At 47.7% G+C, this 23,251-nt stretch overlaps 3 protein-coding genes and 1 long non-coding RNA gene across 7 annotated transcripts in view; 3 read left to right on the forward strand and 1 right to left on the reverse strand.

Annotated features, from left to right (window-relative positions):
- Positions 1–185: 185 nt before the first annotated feature.
- Positions 186–10,300, reverse strand: ENOPH1 (enolase-phosphatase 1). The gene is made up of 6 exons (XM_051768081.1): positions 10,120–10,300; positions 6,526–6,627; positions 5,579–5,781; positions 2,820–2,952; positions 2,411–2,534; positions 186–1,348 (listed from the first exon to the last, which is right to left on the reverse strand). Exons 1-6 carry the CDS (start codon positions 10,201–10,203, stop codon positions 1,209–1,211), a joined length of 786 nt encoding a protein of 261 aa, XP_051624041.1. The 5' UTR covers positions 10,204–10,300; the 3' UTR covers positions 186–1,208.
- LOC127460958 (uncharacterized) lies at positions 1,344–5,597 on the forward strand. The gene is made up of 3 exons (XR_007899915.1): positions 1,344–1,998; positions 2,379–2,974; positions 3,675–5,597. It is a non-coding gene; the product is annotated as an uncharacterized LOC127460958 (long non-coding RNA).
- Positions 10,301–10,574: 274 nt separating the features above from the next.
- On the forward strand, positions 10,575–14,857 carry HNRNPDL (heterogeneous nuclear ribonucleoprotein D like). Of its 3 annotated transcripts, XR_007899913.1 has the most exons (9): positions 10,575–10,755; positions 11,086–11,254; positions 11,343–11,504; positions 11,780–11,911; positions 12,029–12,143; positions 12,935–13,102; positions 13,304–13,401; positions 13,789–13,892; positions 14,587–14,857. XR_007899913.1 is itself a non-coding variant. In XM_051768079.1 (8 exons), the coding sequence occupies exons 1-7, from the start codon at positions 10,667–10,669 to the stop codon at positions 13,372–13,374; spliced, it is 906 nt and encodes a 301-aa protein (XP_051624039.1). In that variant the 5' UTR covers positions 10,575–10,666; the 3' UTR covers positions 13,375–13,401; positions 14,587–14,857. The 3 variants fall into 3 exon arrangements, 1 of the variants encoding a protein (XP_051624039.1); XR_007899914.1 differs by having other exon boundaries at positions 13,304–13,892; XM_051768079.1 differs by lacking the exon at positions 13,789–13,892.
- A 2,060-nt stretch (positions 14,858–16,917) lies between these two features.
- HNRNPD (heterogeneous nuclear ribonucleoprotein D) overlaps positions 16,918–23,251 on the forward strand; it is a 9,853-nt gene continuing 3,519 nt past the window's right edge. For both annotated transcript variants that reach the window (XM_051768077.1, XM_051768078.1), the window contains exons 1-4: positions 16,918–17,120; positions 21,064–21,232; positions 22,005–22,166; positions 22,976–23,107. In XM_051768077.1, the coding sequence (XP_051624037.1) occupies positions 16,933–17,120; positions 21,064–21,232; positions 22,005–22,166; positions 22,976–23,107 (651 nt within the window). In that variant the 5' untranslated portion in view covers positions 16,918–16,932. The remainder of the gene's footprint in view (positions 17,121–21,063; positions 21,233–22,004; positions 22,167–22,975; positions 23,108–23,251) is intronic.

The following is a 23,251-nucleotide window of genomic DNA, read 5'->3' on the forward strand; positions in this document are numbered from 1 at the left end:
GTCAGTGAGGTAATACAGCTTCCTTGGCAGGACAAGGCTGCTGCTTCAGAGAAAGGACTGGGGAAGGTGAAAGCAGGACAACAAAGTGTTTGCAGATTTAAAAAAAAAAAAAAAAATTTGCATTTAAGTGCTGGGATCACTGGTGATAGACAGGAAGGCTAAATACTGTGATGGAGTGAACACAATGAAAGCCAAATTGGTTTTTTATTTACTGTATTAGGAAAAGCTCCATGACCATCTGATATACATTGGCACAATTTAGGTAGGGTGAACAGGTCAGGATTTTAATTCTCATTAAATGCAGCAGGATGTCCCCCTTGGGAGCAGTTTGTCAAGGTCTGCCCACAGCTGACCAGTGCTATGAATGGGTGACTGGGTGGTGTTGGCTACTGAGGAGGAGCTCCATGGGTTAATGCTGAGATACTTCAGAAATGCAGTCAAGCTGACTTTGGTGTTCAGCCAGTTATATCCTATAGCCCAGCACCACAGTGCAGCAGTGGAGTGTGTCCAGAATTTAATTTTTAAAGCTATACTTATATATACTCTACTTCATTCTGGTAGGCTGGCTGTGTAGCTCTAAGCAGCTTCCTTATGCAAGTTGTACTGTTTTGTACCTAGACCTGCTGCAGATATAGCCAGGATATATGTTGTTTTTTGTCTAAAGAGGTTGCCTGCAGCAAGGGATGGCTTTTTCTGTCAGCTACTGTGTTACAGCCCACAGCTGGCATTTTCCTTTGGGAATCCTAACTTTGAAAGTTTTGACTTAGCCAGCAACCCCATTTGCAGGGAGGAGATCGTATCCCCTCGTGGTCCTCAGGGGTCCCTCTGGGACAAGGGGACGTAAACCTTGCTTGCAGACTGCTGCTAAAAATGACAGAGCTCATGGTGGGGCATCTCAGCACCAGATTTCAGTGGGTGACTCTGAAGGAAGCATCTCCTTAGCTAACTGCTAGCCAGGAAAGGGAAGGAACAGCAGGGCCCATGGGTACTGCTCCTCACCCTGTTCCCAGCTCCAGCTGGCAGCAGGCCTCCGTCCTGCTGCGCAAGGGACCCCACACCGTACTGTCCATCCGTATCTGCCTGCACTGGTTGTGGGTCCGAGACATGATGTGGATTTGGTTTTGAATTCTTATTATGGACAAAATTACCTAATGTTTCACAAGGACAATGCAGGTGAAGCACAGTCTTTTGTGCGTGCACCGCTTTCCCTAAGTGGAGGAAGGCAGGAAAAGTTCGGTGAAAGACGAGATGAGGCTGTAATACGACTTCTCATCGTCTGTCAGTCCTGCGTTGCCTGGTCTGATCACCACAGCCACGTGAGTATCCGCTTCCTCGGCCGCGTTGGCTTCTGAAACAAACAGAGGTGGGGAGAGTGGAGATGAGACCTGCTTACCGACCTCTTCACATCAAGGTCTTTAAGGCTTGAAGATCTCCAAAGCACTGAAATGCTTTTAAAGGTTGAGACTGAGAAAGCGCAGTTTGCACGTGGTGCTGCAGGGCCCCAGAGAGGAACCAGCTCCTGGCAGACCTGCTGTGGATGGCTGTAGCTGCCAGGTAACATGAGCAGACAGGAGCTGGCTGCCTCACTATCCCCTCCCCTCTCCCAGCTGATGGCTGTTCAAGGCACCTTCCAGCTGGATTCCTGTCACAGGGTAGCTGGGCTGTGGTCAGGCTGTGGTGTTAGTGAGTCAAACCCACACCCCACTCCAGCCCAGTCACTTCTTACAAGCTTCTTTTTGCTCCCTGAGTACAAGAGGAAATCCAAGGAGGTGATCCAGGGAAAAGGAGGTAACTACAAGCTCCCAGCAGCTCTGGGAGGGCTGGAGAGGAGGTAAGGACTGACTCCTGGGGACCGGGTTGGTTTAGACTGAGATTGCAACCAGAAAGATGTTTCCAGCAAAGACAAGCCATTAAATTAGCTTCCCAATCCTGGCTTTCCAGGGGTCAAGTCTTGGCAACCAGGAGGAATGTTTTCCTGCTGCTGAACACAACCTAACCGTAAGTGGCACAAAGAACCAGCCACCAGCATGTGCCACGTAGCAGCACAGCTTTACATCAGTTCCCCTGAGCACGGGTCAAGCCACTGACCCTGTTTGTAACTGGGACAGGCCAATTGCTTCAGCAAATGCTCTGCTCTGCTTTAACAGTCTCTCCTTGCTTGCTGGTGCAAAGGCAGGTTTTCTACTTGACCTATTTTCCCTCACTGCAGTGCTGCTCACAGACATCCCACTGCTGTGTGCAAGCCTGGGTGTGTAAGGAGGGAGGATGGCAACAGCTAGAGGGGAGGTGCTGAAGCAAAGCGGTTTGTGCAGCGTTTCTGGGGTGCTTGGGACAAGTCAGCAGCACATGTTTAAAGAGCACCTGCCTCCTCTGCACAGGTGAGAACCAGCAGGACTGGCAGGCCACCTACCTCGTGGGACATCCGTCAGGAAGAGGATGTTGTTGGTGGCGCACCCAATGCTGGCGGCAATCCTTCTGTAGCTCTCACTTTCTACCTTGGGGCCTATTTTGGTATCGAAGTGGCCATCAAAGAGCTGAAAGAGAGGGAGAAGCACAGGTCATTGCTGAATGCCACCTGAAGAGCAGGGCTAAACCTCGCTCCTGAGTGAGCCCTCCCCTTTCCTTTCTACCATGGGAACCAGGGACCAATGTAGCCGTGCCAGCAGAGTCACTGGCTGAGCTTAACTCCCGTGGGTCAAACCCACTCCCCCACCTTCCTGTCCCAGACTTCATTCACCAAGTGTTACAGCAAGGGGGCTTGTGGGAGGGGAGCGCTCTGCAGAGGGAGAAGCTGTAAGGAAGGTGGTAAGGTTATCTACCTCTAGGATATCACCTTCTGTAGAATATCCAAACAGAAGCTTCTGGGCTTCAATGCTGCCTGAAGAGTAGATATAGACCTTCATCCCCGCTTCCCGCCACTTCCGGATGGCTGGAACCACGTCCTCAAAGATTCTGGAGCAAAACAGGATGGCAGGTAAGGGCAAATCCAGGGGCACCTGGAGTTACACCTTTATCCAGGCACTGTGACAACTGTCCCATTAGTTTGCAAGGGGACTTCATTCTCAGTCTGTTCAGGGGCCCTGCAACCAGGGAGTCTGTTTCAGCAGCAGTGATGTACTCTGAGCTCTGGCCAGCTGAGCAGCTCACAGACTGCTGTGCAGACAGCAGCTTTGATGAAGTGCTCCAGACATCTGGCAGCAGTTTCTCCAGCCCCTTCAATGTGGGGAGGGAAGGGAAGATTGAGGAAAATGGCATCCCATCACTTTTCTCTGCAAGGGAGGAATAAGTGGGGGACAGAGAAGACAGGCTCTTGCATTGCCTTGCAAGCAACAAAGACTTCCCTCTTGCTAAGAGCTCTGGCTGTAAGCTGCATCCATGTGGTGCAAAGCCCCAGCGTGGGTTCAGGCCCCAACCATGCACAGGGAGGAGCTGAGACAAGGCTGCAGCTGCAGGAGCCAAACAAATGGCACTGTACAAACTCTCTAAAGCCAGACAACAACTCAGGGAAGGAGTGTCCCCTAAGGGATTGAGGTCAGAGCTACTCTATTCAGCAGCTGGGTTGGGATGTACAGTACTACCATGGGCCAGACATGTCCCTGGCAACACAGAGGGTGAACCAGCTCTCCTTCTGTAGGCAGCAGCATCCCTCGCCCCTTATTCTTCTGGCCTTGCAGAGTGCTGGGAAAGGAAGATACTGGTCTAGCAATGGGCTGACAAGCCTCAAAATGTGAGCTCCATCTAACTCTGGGGAGTAGCCACCTGAAGACAAGCCCAGCCACAGGAGCAAAGCTGTAAGAGAAGGAAGGAGGACTAAAGCCAAGGCAACTGCTAATGGACATGTCTGTTGTTGCTTCTCATTTATACCACAAGATCTCTCCAGTGCCCCACACACATGTAAGTAAAAGTTCTTTGTGTGGACATTTTGAAGATGACCCATGTACCGGGGGAAACTGAAGGCTAGAGGATGCCCAGGAGGGACAAAGTGAGGCTGACAGTAAGTGCCTCAATAATATGTGGGATTGTTGGTAAGGAAAGGTCACAAAGCCTCGCAGAGGTAGGGAAAGAATCTCAGTCTGATGTGGTAGAAGGTTGGAGAGAGGAGCTGGAGGAGATGTGATCTCAAGGGAATGATCCCAGTCCAAACCGCAGCCTTCCCACCTGCGCTGCACACCTCTGTGTGGCCACCTGGGCCAAGGCCCAAAGGTACTGAAAAGGGAATCTGGATGCCTAAAGAAAGAGGACTCACATGCAGAAGGAGGTGTTGGACTAAATTTTGCAGATTTGCAGCAATCAGCTGGCCCATTCTTCATCTCTAGCTTCTTCTCACTTTTTTTCACGGTTATTTAATAATGTCTCTGGTGTCAGCTGAAAATATTTTGAGGTTGTATGGCAGAAACTCCCAGCCATCCTTGTGTTTTCATGTGCTAAGTTCAGGGCCTGGATTTCAGACACTAATGTGCCAGATATAGCTGGGCAAGGAGGAGACTTTAGAGACTTCCCTCCTTAGATGAGCCTAAGCACAAGGCTTTCCACACAGTTTTTGGGTCACTATAAGACAATTAGCTTTGTCTTATAAACAAAATCAACAGGATGTCTGTCTCTTTTCACTTGTTTTTGGGTTTTGTTACTTTCTCTGGTGGATGTTTACATTTTTCGGTGAGCTCATTTTCTTCTTCCTCTTTCTTCCTTTGACAAAACACTCTGTGAATTTTAGGGCTTCTTTTACTTACTTAGAAATTTGAAATGCATAGTTTAACCAAGTATTTCTTAGCCTAAATAAGAAGATCAAGCTTAGCTGCAGTTGTCCCTACTTATGCACTCTTGTGTTGTGGCTGGAACATAAAGAGGGACCTGAAGACAAAAAGAAGTGGAAAGGCAGGAAACACACACAGGTAAAAGACAAACCAGGAGGAAATCACTGAAAGGACTTGACCCTGCAACCCTGGCTTGTTTATATTAAAAAATGCAAGATGGAGAACTGTGCTTTAGCCTCTTGGTTTATCAAGAAATCTCTCTAGATAAATATTGAGACATTTTCCAAGTTTTTTAATGCAGTTGTCCCCGATGAATGTTCCACCACCTGTGGGAGCAGACTCACTCCGTGTCGTGCTTCCATTACCCTGTTTCTTTGGTCAGACCCCGTCTAGTTTATGGAGCCTGCTCAGGTTGCTGGATAACTGGTGGTTCCCCAGCACATACCTGCCAATTATTCCTTAAGGAGAAACACTCTCACCTACTTGCTCTTCCCAGGGGGAACTTGGTAAGTCCCTAGGTTACTGTAAGCTCTTTGTTGCCTAGATCCAAAGATTAAGCTCGGTGGATTTGAGTTTTACTGCATGATCAAGTTTGAAATGAAGTGTCTGCAGCTGGTTCCACAACAGCAGTGGCCTGGCTTAAGCCATGACTGAACACAAACACACTGGCTTGTCCACTGAGCCAGTGATCCTACTTGCATTTCCATGTGGGGCTGTTCCCAGGAACAGCTTATGCAGCTATTCTGCTACTAAATGTCCAGGAAAGATGGACCCCATGCCTGCCCCACAGGAAGAGGCCCACAATTACTCACACAATTACTCACTCTCCTTTGACGAGCCCGGTTGCATAGGCTGCCCTCCACATATGACCCTGCAGCTGCTTCAGTGCTGTGGTCTTCCTGTCCAGGGACATCTGCCAGTGCACATTGTCCACAACCGCCTGGATGACCCGCTCCAGCTCCTCTTCCCCACTTCCGCTCTCCAGAGGGATTGGCACGGCTCCGTCCAAGCTGGAGTCCTCCTGAGCCTGGAAACCACCCGTGATAAAAAGAGGGGAGGGAAGAGGTGGAGAAGTTTCAACACCTTTAATGTAGGGAAGTGGTCTAACATCTCTGTGCAGCACACAGCTTGAACTGCTCTTCACACAAGGGGTTAAAACATTGTTTGGATGCTTTTCTCAATGGGAAATTCAGACTTTGGTAGTGTCTAGAAACACTTGCTTGGATTGCACTTTCCAAACCAAACAATTAGCATTACTGTAGCTGTATTGTAAATACTCCAATGAGCATTACACTTGCTCGAGTATTTAATTACTGAAATTAGGTAAAGAAGCGAATGTGTCTGTTGGCTTCAGCCACAGGTCTCAAATTGATGCTGTCCCTGTAGAGAGGCAGGATGTGCTACCCTGTGCAGGACAAGTACTCTGCCATCCCTCCACGCTGCTTCCCAAAGAGGTGTGTATTCAACAAGAGAAGGGCACGGTGGAGGCAAAAAGCTGAAAAGTCTTGGTTCAACAGCTGCCTGGGGGCCGTGAAGACCAAGGTGAGCTGAGGGAAGCAGCTGAGCTGCTGCCTGCCAAGCACCAGCCCTTCCCTGAGCACAACCCCAGGCTTTGGGAGGGGGAGAGTCGGACCACTGAAGCAAGCAGCCTCCACAGAGAGGGGCAAAGAGACGTGGGCTCATGTTGGGTGACCGAGGGAGTCTGAGTGACCTGAAGCCCCAGGCATGCCCTGAAAACCCGGAGAGACACGGTGTAGTTCTGTTACTTAACCTGTTTCCTCAGAAGTCCGACATCCCGCTGGCACTCCTCCTCCTCCCAGTGAGCACGCAGATACTCCTTCACGTTGTCTTTGATGTAAGGGAACAAGGTCTCCTGGCAGGGAAACAGGCTGTTCCTTTAACCTGGCAGAGGTAAGGCTGACTTGCTTTTAAAAGGAACTGTTGGTACATGCTGGCGTGTACAGTTATTTTCCCAACTTAAGCTTCCCCTACAGTACTGCAACCTGTGAAAGTGCCTGCCAAGAGTGTCTGCCTGGTCACAGGACAGAGCTAGCCTCAGGCCAAGATGAATGCAGGTGGATTATTTTTTGTGTTTTTACACAAAATGTTTACGTAGCTGTAACTTTTAAGCCCTAGGATGGAAAGGTGGGTTATAACTTTTCCTGGGCTTGCCAAAAAACGCCTCAAATGGCAGATGTGACCCCACATTTCCATGGGCTGAGGAGTACAAGGCTGACAATGTATGAACTCTGAATGGACAAGTTATGCTACTATATTTTTGATGGGGCGCTTGTCCTAAGAAAGGTCATTCTGAAAACACATCTCGACTTCTCACCAAAGCTAGAGGACCTTTTAAAAAGAAAAGTCCATTCCAGTGACACTGAGCTCCACAGGACAGTCTTACAAATAAAATGAAATGGGGTTAGGGAGAAGTGCCACAGGAAAATTATAAACCTCCCTGAAGATCTCAAGGGCAACCAGAAACAATTACAAATTGCTCTCATTAGTGGTGTTTCACAAGTGAGAAGCCACAGGCAGCCACTGTGCAGCATCTCTGGGTGAGGGAAAAGGCTCAGGACAAGGGGTAGGGCAGGGAGCTCCTTCCTCTGGGTATAGAGACAAGCTTTTCTTTATTGGGAAGAAATTAACCTGAGTTCACCTCTCTTCAAAAAGACACTCATAATTTCTCTCTCCTCGTTGTATATCACCTTTAACTTGTCACTGAATTAAGAAAGCAGTGGTCCTCAGAGTATGATGTGGTAGCAGAACTGCAGGATTTTGTTACTCCAATATTGTGTTTTCTGTTTTGTAAATTTTATAAACAATGCAAATTGCCTAAAAATTACCACAAACTTGTCTAGGGAAATCGACATCCTTGTAATACCCCCAGTTACTCTCTTATTTCTTTTACTTTCAAACTATCTTTTAAATCATGGAAGAAATTACAGAGAATCCACTGGGAAATGCAAATAACTCACTGACTTGGTTTAATCTCCTTTATAACTCAGATGTCAAAAGTCCAAATTGTTTTCCAAAACCAGTGTCTCATGCTCTTGTGCTGGCAAAGAAAACTTCTAAAAAGGCTCTGAAAGCACAGTGTATTCCATAATTCAGGGGATTTAAAAAAGGTAAAAGTCTTGGCCCATTGGCAAGTGCATTGGACTGTGGAGCAAGAGGGGACACCCATGTGACAGCTGGAGTGGTGGACAGCCAGTGGGACGGATGGTTTATGGATGTCAGGAGTCTGTGTGGAAGAAAGACTCCTTGCATCCTGCAAAGAAACACCTCCCTCGCCGCCACTTCAGCCTTCAGCAAAAGCTGGTGTCTGCAAACTCCCGAATAGGTTTAACAAGGTCTGTTACTGACCCTTGTAACTTCACCCACTTCTCGTTTCCCTTGGAGAGCAGAAACAGGAGCCTGCTGTGCACAGCTCCCACCACTCCGCCCACCTCCTGTGTGTGCTGCCCCGGGGAATGGTCAGGCTCCTCAGCAATGTCCAGCCCCAGATGTGGCTGCCCCAGCACACCTTGGCAGAGTGGAGAAAGATTCCTCAGCAACCACAGCTTGACAGCCCTCCTAAGCCTTCACAACTGCTTACAGCAACGTCAAACCCAGTGTAGAAAGGGTGGTATTTTTACTGTCAGTAGACACCCACGTAGCACACTGTAATTAGCCCTGTAATCAAGTGACCAGGATCCATTTTTCTCTCAATTTCCATGCAAACTGTCACTAAGTTCAGTGACAATCTGCTCTTTTACAGGAGATCTGGCAAATCCCAGGGGATGTAGTTTATCAAATCACATCTCTCCCCTGCCATCTACATCCACTCTGCGAGGGTGGATCCAGGAAAAGGCAGAACTTGGTGACTTCTAATTAGTGGCCACCAAACACTCTCTTTTCTGGTATCTTTCCTTAATCCACCCATCAGCTGACTCATGCTATTCCCTTACTTTGCATATTCAGTAATTCTAACAGTAAAGAAATGATTAAATAAAATCCTTCAATATTAAAGAATAAAAGTGCCTGCAGAAACAGCAGTGGACCTTTTAAAGGAAAGTAGAAATTATGGAGGTTAATTGAAAGTCCAAGTGAAATAACTTGCTCCAAGCATTTGGAGCAGAATTTCCAGCAAACTGAGTTTTACTGAGAACCAAAACTCATTTGGCCTCCCTGCAACAGGAAGACTTTGGGTAGAAAAGCATCTCAGGTATATTGCATGTTGTTTGCACGACAGCAAAATAGCTTAAAGGTGGATATAACCAGCTTCATTGCTCTGACGGATGCTTAGTAAGAAATCTAAACTGTTCAAACTGTTTAAACTGAAAGATATTGGGGGGAGGGAGGCAGCTTTAATGCCATCTAGGCCTGACGTTTCTTCAAGAGCACTGGAAGAGCATGGACGGGAAAGATGTAGGTCATGCTGTTCAGCTGTTAAACCGTGTTAGCAGAAACATCTAGAAAGCCTGTCAGGAGCCTTCGCCCGCCATGTGGGTCACAAAGCACCTTTGTAACCCACTGGCTAAAAAGATCCTCCAAAACCTGCAATGTCTCGTGGAGAAACACGGGTCAGCGGCAAGAAAAGGGATAAATCTGTTCGGGTGTCTTAAATACAAACGAATTGCTCGCGAACCACACGGCCCCGGCAGGGACCAAGAGAGGGCTTGGGGAACTGCAGATTTCAATAGCAGCCTGTCCTGATGCCTCCTGCTGGCCTCGCAGGCTTACCAGTCCCCCGGCTTCTGCACCTAAGCCAGCATTTCCACCAGTCTCAAGCCTTTTCCTCGGCAAGGGAAGCCACCTGCACACAGGCGCCGTCCGTACGATGCCCCTCACTCACGGTCCGCCCGGGGTGCTCCCCGTGCTGCCCTCCCTCAGTGCTGCTGCCGGACACGCGGCTCTGGCGACACTGGAAGCACCTGGCTGTCCCGCCCTCCCGATGGAAAAAGGCAGTGGATAACTCCGAGCTCTCACTCCAGGCTCCCCGCATTCCCGGGTGCGGTGCTGCAGCTCCAGCCACGCTCGAGGGCCTTTCCCGGACGAGGCTGCGAGCACTCCAACTGCCCTATATCCACGAAAAACGATCCCTGACCCGCCCCGAATCCGAGCAGTAGTGCCCTGTTCCCCTGCCCACCGAAGAGGCGGCCGATCGGCAAGACATCATGTATTTTCTTACGAGCATTATTGGGAAAAAACGCAGAAAACGGGTCACGGCTTTCCCTCCCGGCAGCAGCCCGTGGGGTCACGACAGGAACGGCGATGCCACAGGAGCCGCCCGCGGTGCCAGGGCCGGAGGGTCACGGTAACAGCGGCGGTGCCACGGGAGCCTCCCGCGGTGCCAGCGGCGCTCCCGGGCGCCGGGACTCACCTGGACGAAGGCGATGGGGGTGGTGGTGCCCTCGATGTCCAGCAGGATGGCGCGCACCTCCGCCGGCACCGGCAGCACGCCCATGGCGGCGACGGCGGCACGTGGGGCGCACCGGGGACGCGCGGCGGCGGCGGAGGAGCGCCGCGCCGGCTCTGCCCGCCCCCGGAGCGCCCGCCACGCCCCGCCCCGCCGCCGCCGCCGCCGCCCGAACGGGGTTTCTGGGTTACGCGTTACAACGCACCCCGTGCGCCCCGCCCAGCCCCGGCGCCCGCCCGGCCCGTCCCCCGGTGCCCCGGTGCCGTCCCCGCCCGGGCAGCGGCTCCCGGCCCGCCCCGGCCCCGCGCGATGGCGGCCGCTGCAACACCGCCGGGAGCCGCCGGGGGCGCTGCGGCGCCGGGCGGCAGGGTGGTGCTGATTGGCTGCCGGCGCGGGTATATAAGGGCGGCGGAGGCGGTGCCCGGATCTCTTCCGCCGCCATTTTCTGTCGGGCGCAGGTCTCCGCTGTCTCCGCCGCTCGCCCGAGCACCCCCACCGCCCTCGCCCCGCCATGGAGGACGCGACCGAGATGAGCGGCGGCCAGGAGGAGTTCGCCGAGGGCTCCAAGATTAACGCGAGCAAGAACCAGCAGGACGACGGGTAAGGCCGGGAATGATATGGGGGGGGCAGGGAAGGGAGAGAATCGCGCCTCCGTCTCCTTTGCCCGCCCTGCGGCGCGGGGAGGGAGGGGGGAGGCGGCTCGGTCGCTGGAGGGTGCGGGGCCTTCCTTTCCCACCCCATGGCCGCGCCCGCCTTTGTGTCCCGGGCGGGTGACCCAGTTTCCGCGGGGCGGGGACGGGAGCGGGAGCGGGGGGGGGCGGTCGGGGCCGTGACGTCACCGGCAGCCTATGGGGGCGCGGGGCGGCCCCGCCGCTCCCTCCGCGCTCCCTGCGCCCGCTCCCGCATCCCGACGTACTTCCTGCCCTTCAGGAAAATGTTCATCGGAGGCCTCAGCTGGGACACCAGCAAGAAGGACCTGACGGAGTACCTCTCTCGGTTCGGTGAAGTTGTGGATTGCACGATCAAAACAGACCCGGTCACTGGAAGGTCGAGGGGGTTTGGGTTCGTGCTCTTCAAGGATGCTGCCAGCGTGGAGAAGGTGGGTGGGTTTCCTGGGGATCGATGGCGCGAAGCTGGCTTGTGTTATGGTACGGGTCTGAGACTTCGTTTCCTTTTTTCGTTTTCAGGTGTTGGAACTGAAAGAACACAAACTGGATGGGAAGTTAATAGATCCTAAAAGGGCAAAAGCCCTAAAAGGGAAGGAGCCACCAAAAAAAGTGTTTGTTGGTGGGCTGAGTCCAGATACGTCCGAAGAACAGATTAAGGAGTACTTTGGTGCTTTTGGCGAGGTATAGTATAATGGCATATAACAACAGCTTTGGTTTCCGAGTGCGGTTTTAGCTCTGTCTTAAGACAGAAGAATTTGTGAGGAGAGAGTTGGCTCAGGCTCATACAATGCTAGAGATTGTTGAATCTCTATGTTAATGATTCTGTAGTGTTGTGATAGTCTGATTTATAGCTGCCAAAAGTAAGTCAGCGCAGATGCTACACTGCCAAATGGTTCTGGTGGCATAAAAAGTTGCTCAGAGATTTCATGCATTGTTTATATGTGTTTCAATTTCAGATCGAAAATATTGAACTTCCCATGGACACAAAGACGAATGAAAGGAGGGGCTTCTGTTTCATCACATACACAGATGAAGAACCAGTAAAGAAGTTACTAGAAAGCAGATACCATCAGATTGGTTCAGGCAAGGTATGAAAGCTCTCCTTCTTGGCATGTGAAATAGATTATTTCTGTAGGCGTCCGCGAAAGCAACTCACAAAATGGTCTTGAAATTCTTGATGAGTTAAAGCATTTCTGTTCTTACAGTGTGAGATCAAAGTAGCACAGCCCAAGGAGGTATACAGGCAACAGCAGCAGCAGCAGAAAGGAGGGAAAAGCAATACTTCTGGTGGACGTGGAGGCGGAAGAGGGCGCGGACGGGGTGAGTGTTTTCAGTGGTTAAACAAATACAAGTACTCGTGTGTCTGTAGATAGATATACCAGGTTTCAGGCTCTATGCTGATCTTGTTTCTAAACCAAATGAGTAAAGTAGCCTGTTAAATGGTATTTTGGTGATTGTGATTGCTTGTGGAAGCTTAGGAGTGTGTTCTTGCTCTGCTTGCCTTCAAATGGTGAAGTGGCAGGCTGAGTGTAGGGTTCTTCTGCACACCCACAGTGGGTAGTGTAGGCAGCACAGTTAACCCTTTCACATGAAGGGATGCGCTCTTGGTGGGCTCATGGATGAGAAACCAAGAGCTGTTTGCTGAAGAGGATGGCAGTCACTTTGCTACACTTTGCAAATGGATCAGAAGCAATCAGCTGTTACATTACAGGTTAATGCATTTCAATCTTCAAGTTAGTACAGCTAACACAACACAGTAAGGTATAATTTGGTGCTCAGGCAACTCCTGATCCAAAATGGCAGTTAAAGGAAAACAACAGGAGCTGCTGTAACATGCCTTTGGTGTTGTGTTGTTTTGCTCTTCCTGGCTGTTTTATGAGCAGCACGACCCACTGTCTTTCTCTGATGCTGTGTGTTTTAAGATCTTAAGTCACATCTCTTGTATCCAAATGAGAAGCCTCAATTCTTTTTCGAAAATGATTGTTTTTAGGGAGGTAAGAGGATTCTTCAGGTAATAGCTCTGCTATAGAAGGATCGCCATTGAAAGTTAAATGAAGTGACATAAAAGAGAAATAAGTTCTGTAACTTACACTTGCTATACTTGGTTTCAGGTCAGGGACAAAACTGGAATCAAGGATTTAATAACTATTACGATCAAGGATATGGAAATTATAATAGCGCTTACAGCGATCAAAGCTACAGTGGCTATGGAGGATATGACTACTCTGGATACAACTATCCCAACTATGGATATGGGCCGGGATACACAGACTACAGTGGTAAGTGGATTTGATCTCATTCCCAGTAACAAGAACGTGCATCTTTAAACAAGGGCCTCTTCTAGTAAGTTGCTCTGTAAAGTCTCTTGGCACATGGCTCTAAAAGAGGAGATCTCTTGGTGTGCTGTATGTGAAGTCCCCTTCAGAGGTTGGATGTTAATGCTTCTGGGTTTTGTTTTTTTCCTCTCGTGTTACGTACAGGCCAGCAAAGCACATACGGAAAGGCGTCCCGTGGCGGCGGCAACCACCAAAACAACTACCAGCCGTACTAAAGCAGTACCTAGTACCTGAGCAAACAGGTGTGTACTTGAGTGCAAGGTCCACTCTGAGTATGTCTAATCTAATTTAAAGATCAATAGACAAACGAAGAGTAAAAACTTGCCTAGCATGACTTTTCCTTTAATTAAGCTTTTGTTAACTTAAAAAAATAATATTTTTTTTTTTTAAAACCAGCTTTGCCTACGTGTCTATAGATCTTTAACTTTGTAAAAACGTGACTTTATCTTCTTTAGTACTTCAGAAAAACATAAGAGTTTTTCTGGTTTGCGTTGTGTACCAGGTGATCTAGAGGAATAATTAAACTTATTAGAAGTATTAACAGGTAAAGTACTGAAATGGGTACAACTTAAGGAAAACAAGAATGTTGTCTTCTAACTCTGACATTATACCTTGTTTGTACCCGCCAGCGGGAACTTCATTGCAGGCCGTGTGTCACCCTGACCACGTCTATCTCTGGGGTCGCACGTTGCAGGCAGAGCGCAAGGCATACACCAGAAAACGCTGTCCTGTGGTATGGTCTCTTCCAACTTCATGTACCAGCGTAAAGATTAAAGTGGAAAACTTCAGACTTTGGCTTCTTTTTTTTAATCTTTTTTGGAGATTAAGTGTCTTTAACTTAAATGGTTTTTTACAGGAGTTAAAGTACATAAATGCCTTTACAGCTTAATCATTTGGTCTTCTGTTTAGTGTTGTATTTCAATTGTGGAACCTCATTTTAAATGTGCATTCTTTAAGATTTTAATGCTTGCTTTTTTCTTTTTATAGCTAATAGTGAAATCTGCAAACCAAAACGAACTTTTAAATCTGGAAAAACATTAAGGATCATATGCATATGAACTGTCTGAACTAAATTGACTTGACTTGTGTTGCACATAAGTCATATAGATGTATAAGCAAATAATTAGGAACCCTTTTGGCAGTGTTTCCAGTGGGAAAAAAAACCTGATCCAGAGCCCACCTATTAGACTAAATCAGCTGTTGTTTTTGGAACAGCTTCTTAAATGGGCTGAGTGGCAATATTTGGGAAGATAAATTACTGAGGGGTAACAAAACCTCTTGTGTTACCTTAATAAATATGCATATGATCTTTAACAGTGAAGAAAGGAATATATAGAAGACTTAAAGCAGTTCATGAAAATGGACCTTTTAACAATTCTGTAGTAACTGTCACAGATCTGACATGCATTTTGTCTTTGATTTTTTAGGTAGAGGTACTGCAGCAAAAAAGCCATCTCGCAGCGCATCGTGAGTGAATGGAGGGTGATCTTCGTGAGAGGAAATGACTATTTTGTAAAAGACTTTTAGTGAACGACACAACTGTGTCCAACTGTACATAGCGGCCGACTAGTTTTCTTTTATGGTTTTTACTTTCTTTTTGCCATTCATGTTATGACACAATGTGGACTTGTGTTTATACAAACTTTATTTGTATAATTTCATGTTAGAGGATTCTCTAATAAATGCTTACTTAAGTGAGTGTGTAGTCTTGCTGTCACCTTACACTTGCTGTAAGTGTGGTATTGTAGAGGAGGGTGTGTACCTTTTGGAGATCTGTGTTACTGTGTATACAGGTCAATACAACCCATGATTTTTCCTGACCTGTCTTGAGAGAGCACCACCATGGCTGGAGTCAGCATCAGTGGATGATGGAAGAATTGTCTCTTGCCACGTGCAGAAGAGAGGAGAAAGTGGTCTGTCTGTGTCACAATGCTGCCAGTTTTGTACATCTCAAGGGATCTAGAACTACAGCAGCACCTTTGTAATGCTGATAGCTCAGGCACTGCTTAAGGGATTAGAGGGGTGGAGCCTTTCAAGGTTTTTCAAGCACTTAAAACCTTAACTATTCTAGAATGTAGCTTAATTACTTTCCTAGAGTAATCACTCCCTATCTATTCCAATTGCAGGGAGGAGATTACAAGTTCCTGAACTTAAGGGTCAGCAACTCTTTTCTGTACAACTTGGGATCTACAAGTTAGGTCCTGTACTGGACTCTTCTCACCTGAAGCATCCAGAAAACAGGTTTACCATCTTGTGCATCCTAGCAAAATAAAAGATTGGTGGAGCAGGGAAACAGCATTACACCCGAAAGGTTCTTTTCTGATTAGGAGAAGTGGTGGAATGGGTAAGGGAGCATACACCTGCATGCAGCCAAAGGCTTGCAGCAGTCTGCCTGAAGTTTTGTTTTTTACTCAGTGTGTACCTAGTCAAGCATCAAAAAAATAAACTTTGCTTGTTGAGGTAAAATGTGAGTAGTTAATTCACAGAGGTCTTGTAGATTTTGAAAGGGAGTAGTCGGGGTAGAGATTTTTCCCTGAAAGTTTCCAAACCATAATTTCAGTGTTTACTTCTCTCTGAAATAGCTGGCTGTTTTACTTTCTCCTATCGTAGAGAAGAGCTGCTTCCCATAATTGCTGGGGGGTTGTACAGTTGCTGGATCTGGATGGCTTCTGTCATCTTAGCAATTAGGTTGGATGGGAGAAGGCTTGCTGATGTCACTTGCAACAAACTAAAAAAAACCCAGCACATGACTGCTGGGAGAAACCACAGCTGCATGTGCCTGCGTGTGTACACAGGCTTTTTGGGAGTGCAGCTGGATGCAGAAGTTATCCTTCAGCAGTGCCCTGGCGGGGCTGAAGGTGACTTGTGCCACCAGCACATGGCTTTGCTGCTACATTGGTTAATATGCAACCCCCCACTTTTCTAAGAGCTAAGTTTTCTTTCAAAATTGTGATCCTTCCCCTCTACGCAGCCTTAGTGAGGACACATCTGGAGTACTGTGTCCAGTTCTGGGCTCCTCAGTACAAGAAAGAGCAAGGAGCTGCTGGAGAGGGTCCAGCAGAGCGTCACGAAGATGATGAGGGGTCTGGAGCATCTCTCTTATGAGTAGAGACTGCAGGAACTGGGCCTGTTCAGTGTGGAGAAGACTGAGAGGCGATCTCATCAACACGTACAAATATCTCAAAGGCAGGTGCCAAGAAGATGGTGCCAGGCTCTTTTTGGTGGTGCCCACCGACAGGACGAGGAGCAATGGCCATAAACTAAACCGCAAGAAGTTTCACCTCAACATGTGCGAGTCCTTTTTTACACCGAGGGTGGCGGAGCACTGGAACAGGCTGCCAAGGGAGGTCGTGGAGTCTCCCTCTCTGGAGACATTCCAAACGGACCTGGACGCGTTCCCGTGTCACCCGTCCAGGTGACTCTGCCTTGTCAGGGGGGTTGGAATGGGTGATCTCCAGAGGTCCCTTCCAACCCTACCGGCTCCGTGACTCCGTGACCCCCTCCCGGCACCCTCAGGCCCTGGATGTTCCCGGGGCTGCCCACGACCGCCCCCCCCCGCTCCCTCCCGGCTCCCCGGGGGCGGTGTCACGTGTCCCGCCCGCCGCGCTCCTTCCGGCCGCCATTTTAGGTTGGGTCGGTGGCGGCGCCATTAAAAACAGGGAGCAGGAGGAGGAGGAGGGATCGGCGGGATCGGCGCGCTCGGCCGGGGCCGCCAGCGGCACCGCGGGTGTCCGGTCCGGTCCGGTCCGTTGCGGGGCGGCGGCGGCGGCGCCATGTCGGACCAGCAGTTCGCTCTGGACTCGGCGGCGGTGGCGGCGGGCGCCGGGGACAGCGCGGCAGAGCCGGCGGAGCAGCCTGAGGGGCAGGCGGGGGCGGGAGGCGCCGATGGGGGAGGCGGCGGCGGCGGGATCGAGTCGGAGGGAGCCAAGATCGACGCCAGCAAGAACGAGGAGGACGAGGGGTGAGCGGCGGGGGCGCGTTTTATGTCCCGGGCGGGGCCCGGCGCCCCCGGCCCGGCCTGGCCTGGCCTCGTCCGGCCCCGCTCGCCGCCCTGTTTGTTTACTTGGCGCCTCGGCGACGTCACGGGCCGGGCCAGGCGGGGGCGGTGTCTGGACCCGCGGTGTACAAATGGTGTGATGTGTACCGAACTACAAATCCCTTTTATTTTTTTTAGGATGTTCTTTATATAAGTTAGTGTGCGGTGCGCGCGACAAGGCCGTAACTCGGCGTAGCCGAACGCTGGAGTTGCAGTCGCAGCATTGCCCTGTGGTGCAAGCACAGACGGTGTGTCAGTGAGAGGCATGAGGGACTTGGGCTTCTTCCCAGCCTGAACCATCCCTCTGCTCCTCGCGGAACTTGCTGTGAGGAAGATTGCATTAGGTGATGTCTGAACTCGAGGAAACGGTATGAAGCTGTGTCAGGGGAGGTTCAGGCTGGATATCAGGAAAAGGTTCTTCACCCAGAGGGTGGTTGGGCACTGGAACAGGCTCCCCAGGAAAACGGTCACAGCACCAAGCCTGACAGAGTTCAAGAATTGTTTGGACAATACTCTTGGGCACATGATGTGATTCTTGGGGTGTCCTGCACAGGGGTAGGGGTTAGACTCGATAATCCTGATGGGTCCCTTCCAACTCAACATATTCTATGATTTTAGGAAAAATAAAGGCAGCTTTTAATCTTCCGAGGGTCTCTGCCTGATGCTTGGTATGGGTCAGTGTCACTTTAGTATTGCTGATGAAATTCACTTGTAAAAAACCAAGTGACATGACAGGCTGATGCTCTGTGCTGTCTCCTGTCAGACCCATAAGAACTCGGGCTGCAGGTCTGGTTTTGGTCAAGGCAGAAAATAAACTGGATAAAGGAGCACTGGCTGTGTTGTCCTGTAGATACCTGCTGCGAAACCTTTCTGAGCGTCTTGCTCTTGTAATAGCCTGGGATGTTGCAGAGAACGATGTTAGTAACCTGGGATGTAATAATCTGGGATGTTGCAGGGAGAGAGAAGAAGAACCTTTTTTTGAGTGTTTTCGTAGGATTAGCAGAAGCTTAGAATGTTTTTGTTACTTCTCACCTGCTCTTAGTGGCTTTAAATACCCTTGCAGTTTGCATATTTGTTTTACTTTTTGCCCTTGAATACATACCTCTTAAAGGGTTTTCAGAAGGAAGCTAATCTTGTTTGGAGGCAATACAGCTTAAAAAAAGTTGTTACTGAGAGGTGCAGTGACACTGGGCAGTGATTACATATATTATATGTTGGCTTGTAGTTTACTTCAGTCTTCTTATTTGATCTGTCAATTTTTATGGGTCATGCTGTACAGGAAACAAAGTGTTTTGGCAGCTTTTTTGGTAGTAGAGGGAAAACAGCAGATCTGTGATATCTTTGCTCTATTTAGCTGAGTATGAAATTTGAAAGCATATTTTGAAAAACTATGTGCTGATTTGACTTGCATACATTTCCTAACCCACAGATTGGCTGGTGTATTTTACAAGCTTTTGACACCGCTGTGGCATTGCTCCTGGATTGCTTTTTGTGCTCGTGGTCGTGTTGTAGCCTTGACCTGACCTCAAGTTTTGCAGTGAAGCAGTGGTTTGTCAGCTCAATGTAGTGGCAGGATGGAGCAGCAGTGGTTTGCTGCTGTGTGAGTGGACTCCCAATTTGCAGTTGCTGCCTGGAGGGAAGAAGAGCCTTCAGAGGGCTGTTGTAAACTCATGTTCTTGCTCTGTACTTAGTGGTATAAAGCAGGCTTTGTATGTTAATATTGATGGTTCGTTCACAACTATAAAGCAGGTTTTGTGTGTTTAGTGGTTTGTTGGTAGCTTTGAAACAGGTGGCTTGTGCCTAGCAAGTGTAAGCTCAGTAGTAACTGCTAGAGTATCCTCCATGTGTCAGAAAAACGCTGCATCCTCTCTGTGTTCTGTTTGGCTGCTTAAAAAGCTGCACAAAACAGCAAACAAACTAAGAACCTTAATGATGGATGAACACAAGAACAGAAAACATCCTTTGATTTACTGCCTGTACTGGTACGAAGCTGCTGGTTTACCAATGTGGACCATTTTATCAATATTCACAGAACCACAGAATGTTAAGAAGTTGGAATGGACCTTAAACCCTCCCAACCAGTCCCAACATCCCCTGCCATGGGCAGGGACACCTCCCACTAGATGAGGTTGCTCAAGGCTTTATCCACCCTGGCCTTGTACACTGCCACGGTTGAGGCACCCACAGCCTCCCTGGGCAACCTGTGCCAGTGTCTCACCACCCTCATAGCAAAGAATTCCTTCCTAATATCTAATCTAAATTTCCTCTCTTTCAGTTCTTCTACCCATTACTCCTTGTTCTATCACCACAGTTCTGATGAAGAGTCCCTCTCTGCCTTCCCTGTAGACCCCCTTCAGATACTTCAAAGGTTGCTGTGAGGTCTTCATGCAAACTTCTCCAGGCTGAACAGTCCCAGCTTTCTCAGCCTGTTTTCAGAGGGGAGGTGCCCCAGTCCTCTTATCAAGTTTATGGTCTCCTCTGGACTTACTCCAACAGTTCCATGTCCTTCTTATGCTGGGGGAACCAGAAGGAGATGACAAGTAGTCACACTAGATAGAAAGGGATTTTGGTGCTTTGTAGAAGAGACATCTGGAACTAGTGGTAAAAGTGGATAAAGGGAATGGGGAATTGGTGCTCCTGCTTAAAGATTTCAAGACCTTTTATAGAAACATCTGAAGCTCCTGAACCCCCTCATTTCTATGGAGGTTGGATATGTTTGTCAGAAAGTGAACGCTCTTGTTAATTCTGTCATGACAGCAGAGCTAATTCAACAGTTAGTTCAGAGGAGCAGCTTTTGATTTGAGAGAATTTGACTTGTGGAGGTACATGCAATTTACATGATTGGCAGGAATATTTGTATGGGTGTGGAAAGTGGAGGAGTTGAAGACATGATACAGTGTTTTTTCAGGTTTTCTGATAAGTGTGCGTTGAATTGTGGGATAAGTTGATACAGTGAAAATGGACAAAGCTTTGTAGGAAACATTCATAGATCATAATGGATCATACTTTTTTGTTTAGAGCCTGCTGTAAAATCTTCTTTATCAGTATTAGAGGAGATCATCTCAAATCCTCTCTTGAATGGCTGCCTAAGCCCTATGCCTAATGACTATGACTATGAATGATTCATTTGTGTGCATACTGGCTTGGTTTTTTTTGTCTTTCCTTTTGTTTCGTGTCTTACAAATGTGGTGGGACAGTCATGAATTGATTCTAAGCTTCCAGTGTGCTTTTGAAAATACAGGTCGTGATCAGAATTATGTGCTGCACACATTTGCCCAGCAGCACTCGTCCCTTAGGAATATTGGGAAGACATTGGTTTGATTGTATTGGATTATGCCTATTGTTTATATCATGTTTTTGTGAGGAAAGATAAGCTTTGATCATCCAATAGTTTTACTTTTTTTACTGCTTTCTGGGGAAGGCAACTTAACTAAACTTTATTTTAGTTTACTAATATGGGCTTATGTCCAGTCCAGCCTAGTACATAAATGCCTCTAAGTGCACTGCTGTATAAACCTAATCTGCCCATGTGGGTTTCTTGAGCAGTTAACTAAATGGAATTTGACCTGTGGTGGGGGTGCAAGGAAGTAGTAAAATACCTTTTTGTCACTACTGGTAGTTTCCTGGGGTAGCAGAGTAAGCAACTGCAGCAGAAGATGGTGCAAAACTTTTGTTTACATGTAAGTCTTTATCTAACCTGGCCAGAATCATTAAAGCAAGTTGTCAAAAAGTGCAGGCCTGCGTGTGCGGTGTCGTCACTGATAAAATGCTGCCAGTTCCATGCATTAGGTAACTGAGCTCATGCAGCTTGACAGTCCAGGATTTTGGGTATCACACATTAACAGATTAAACCATCTTGTCTTAACAGGAAAATGTTCATCGGAGGCCTCAGCTGGGACACCACCAAGAAAGATCTGAAGGACTATTTCTCCAAATTTGGTGAAGTTGTGGACTGTACTCTGAAGTTAGATCCCATCACTGGGCGATCAAGAGGCTTCGGCTTTGTGCTCTTCAAAGAATCAGAGAGCGTAGATAAGGTAGTATTGATGTAATGAAACATGTTCAGATTTGGGTATCGGAGATGAAGCACTCACACGGTTGTCTGCATAGTTGTTTGTACATGTTCTGCTAAAGATGATTCAGGGACACAACATGTTTAAGATACTTGTTAAAATGTTTATTTTCCTGAACCATCTTACTCATGATGCAGTGTTCAGGACCAGCAGTGATTGCTAAGGTGTGGATTTGAGCACTTACATGGGAGTATGCTGCAAGCCACTGGACTTGAGCACTTGAAAAACACTGTATATAAATGCCTGCTGTCTACTGAAAGCAGTAATTTGCAAAGAACTTCAAACCTTTGCATTCCAGAGGTGCAATGTGGACCCCTAGAGTAGAGCCAATAGCTTTGATACATTTGGGCTCTATCCAAGCAAAAGTTAGCTGTTAACTTTTCTAAAGTGCTGTGGATACAGCACACGGAAAAGTTTTCACCTTCGTTGACCTTTGGTGATATCTAAAGTGCAGATTCTTTACTTCTTAAAGTTTGAGGATGAGATTGTAGGGTACTTTCTGAGAAATGTTATGCTCTTGCTTCCCTTGGATAATACATGACCCCAGGTGGCTCTGGAAAAACTTTGTCAGAACTGTGTCAGTGGATAGTGATCAAAATCACAGAATTCTTTGGGTTTGTGCAGCAAATTATTGCTGTAATCAAAGTATCGAAATTGAAGCAAATTTGGCCTTGCTCAGAACATAAGTGAAACATTTAGTTTGAACTGCTTAAGATTATGTTTTAATTTTTCTCAGGTCATGGACCAGAAAGAACACAAGCTGAATGGAAAGGTCATTGATCCAAAAAGAGCTAAAGCCATGAAAACAAAAGAACCTGTTAAGAAGATTTTTGTTGGGGGCTTATCTCCAGACACACCTGAGGAGAAAATACGGGAATATTTTGGAGGTTTTGGTGAGGTATGTGGTGAAACAAACTGCTTATGCTTGTGGAACTTGTTCTGTCTTCACAAATTTAGTAATAAAAAGCATCCCCCAAATGCAACCTGCATGGATGCTACTGTAAGCTTAGTGGCCATTATAGCTCCATCTGTCTTAGTAGTCAGAATTTTAATGACAATAGTATTAATTACAGGTTTTGAGTTGCACAGACTGGGTAATGGAAGGAGGAGCTGGGATAAGTCAGAAAGGGAGGCAACACTTTTGAGATGGTGTTTTGGTCAGTTGGATGAGATGATCTTAAGTCACCTCAGCTCATCTTCTGTGGCACAGATTGAAGCAGTTTGCCTAAATTCTGTGCAACTATGTAGTCTCTTGTCTCTCTCTGTCCCCAGTTTTTGGTGGCGCAGATGAACAGAACTGTGCACTTGCACAAAGCTACATCTTTTTCATATAAAACTTCAAGGTTTAGGTCTCCTTGGAGTTCGGAATATTTAGTTGCTTCAGTCTTAACTGAGTTAAAACTGAAAGTCAAACTGAGACTATTTATCCAGCATAACTAAAATATTCTTTGTGCACCATATTTTGTCTGAGTACGAATGGACAAATGGTACTAGAAGTTAGAGGGAAAAATTTTTTCACACTTATTAACACTGTTGTTAGTGAGGGTGATGCTTTAGATGGTTTTGAGTGATATAAAGCCCTATGAAGGAGACACATTGTCATATTCAAGGCTAAATAATTTCAGTTAACAAATATGACCTCTTACAAGGATTTTGAAGTGACATGCATGGCAGGATAAAAGATAAAATCACTGTCTTCTTCACCAGGTGGAATCGATAGAGCTCCCCATGGACAACAAAACTAACAAGAGGCGTGGATTTTGCTTCATTACTTTCAAGGAGGAGGAACCAGTGAAGAAAATAATGGAAAAGAAATACCACAATGTTGGGCTTAGTAAAGTAGGTGAAGTTTTTCTTAGAGAAACTGAACATTGACAATAGAGAGAATTACATTATCAGTTGCATCTGTTTGGGGATAAGCATTATTTCTCACATGTAGCATTAGGCTTATGAAGTATTTATGTAGGTGCTAGGAATAGGTGA

The sequence above is a fragment of the Manacus candei genome, unplaced genomic scaffold, assembly GCF_025592945.1.
Source record: "Manacus candei isolate 608988 ecotype Guabito, Panama unplaced genomic scaffold, ASM2559294v1 h1tg000092l, whole genome shotgun sequence".
NCBI lineage: Eukaryota > Metazoa > Chordata > Aves > Passeriformes > Pipridae > Manacus > Manacus candei.

Excerpts from the sequence above, each read along its gene's own strand:
- ENOPH1 (XM_051768081.1), bottom strand. The coding sequence starts at position 10,203 with ATGGGCGTGCTGCCGGTGCCGGCGGAGGTGCGCGCCATCCTGCTGGAC. Across the intron at positions 6,628-10,119 it reads CCCCCATCGCCTTCGTCCAG|GAGACCTTGTTCCCTTACAT; the intron begins GTGAGTCCCGGC and ends TTTCCCTGCCAG. Across the intron at positions 2,535-2,819 it reads CAGAAGGTGATATCCTAGAG|CTCTTTGATGGCCACTTCGA; the intron begins GTAGATAACCTT and ends CCTCTCTTTCAG.
- HNRNPDL (XM_051768079.1), top strand. The coding sequence starts at position 10,667 with ATGGAGGACGCGACCGAGATGAGCGGCGGCCAGGAGGAGTTCGCCGAG. Across the intron at positions 10,756-11,085 it reads AAGAACCAGCAGGACGACGG|GAAAATGTTCATCGGAGGCC; the intron begins GTAAGGCCGGGA and ends CCTGCCCTTCAG. Across the intron at positions 12,144-12,934 it reads CGGAAGAGGGCGCGGACGGG|GTCAGGGACAAAACTGGAAT; the intron begins GTGAGTGTTTTC and ends ACTTGGTTTCAG.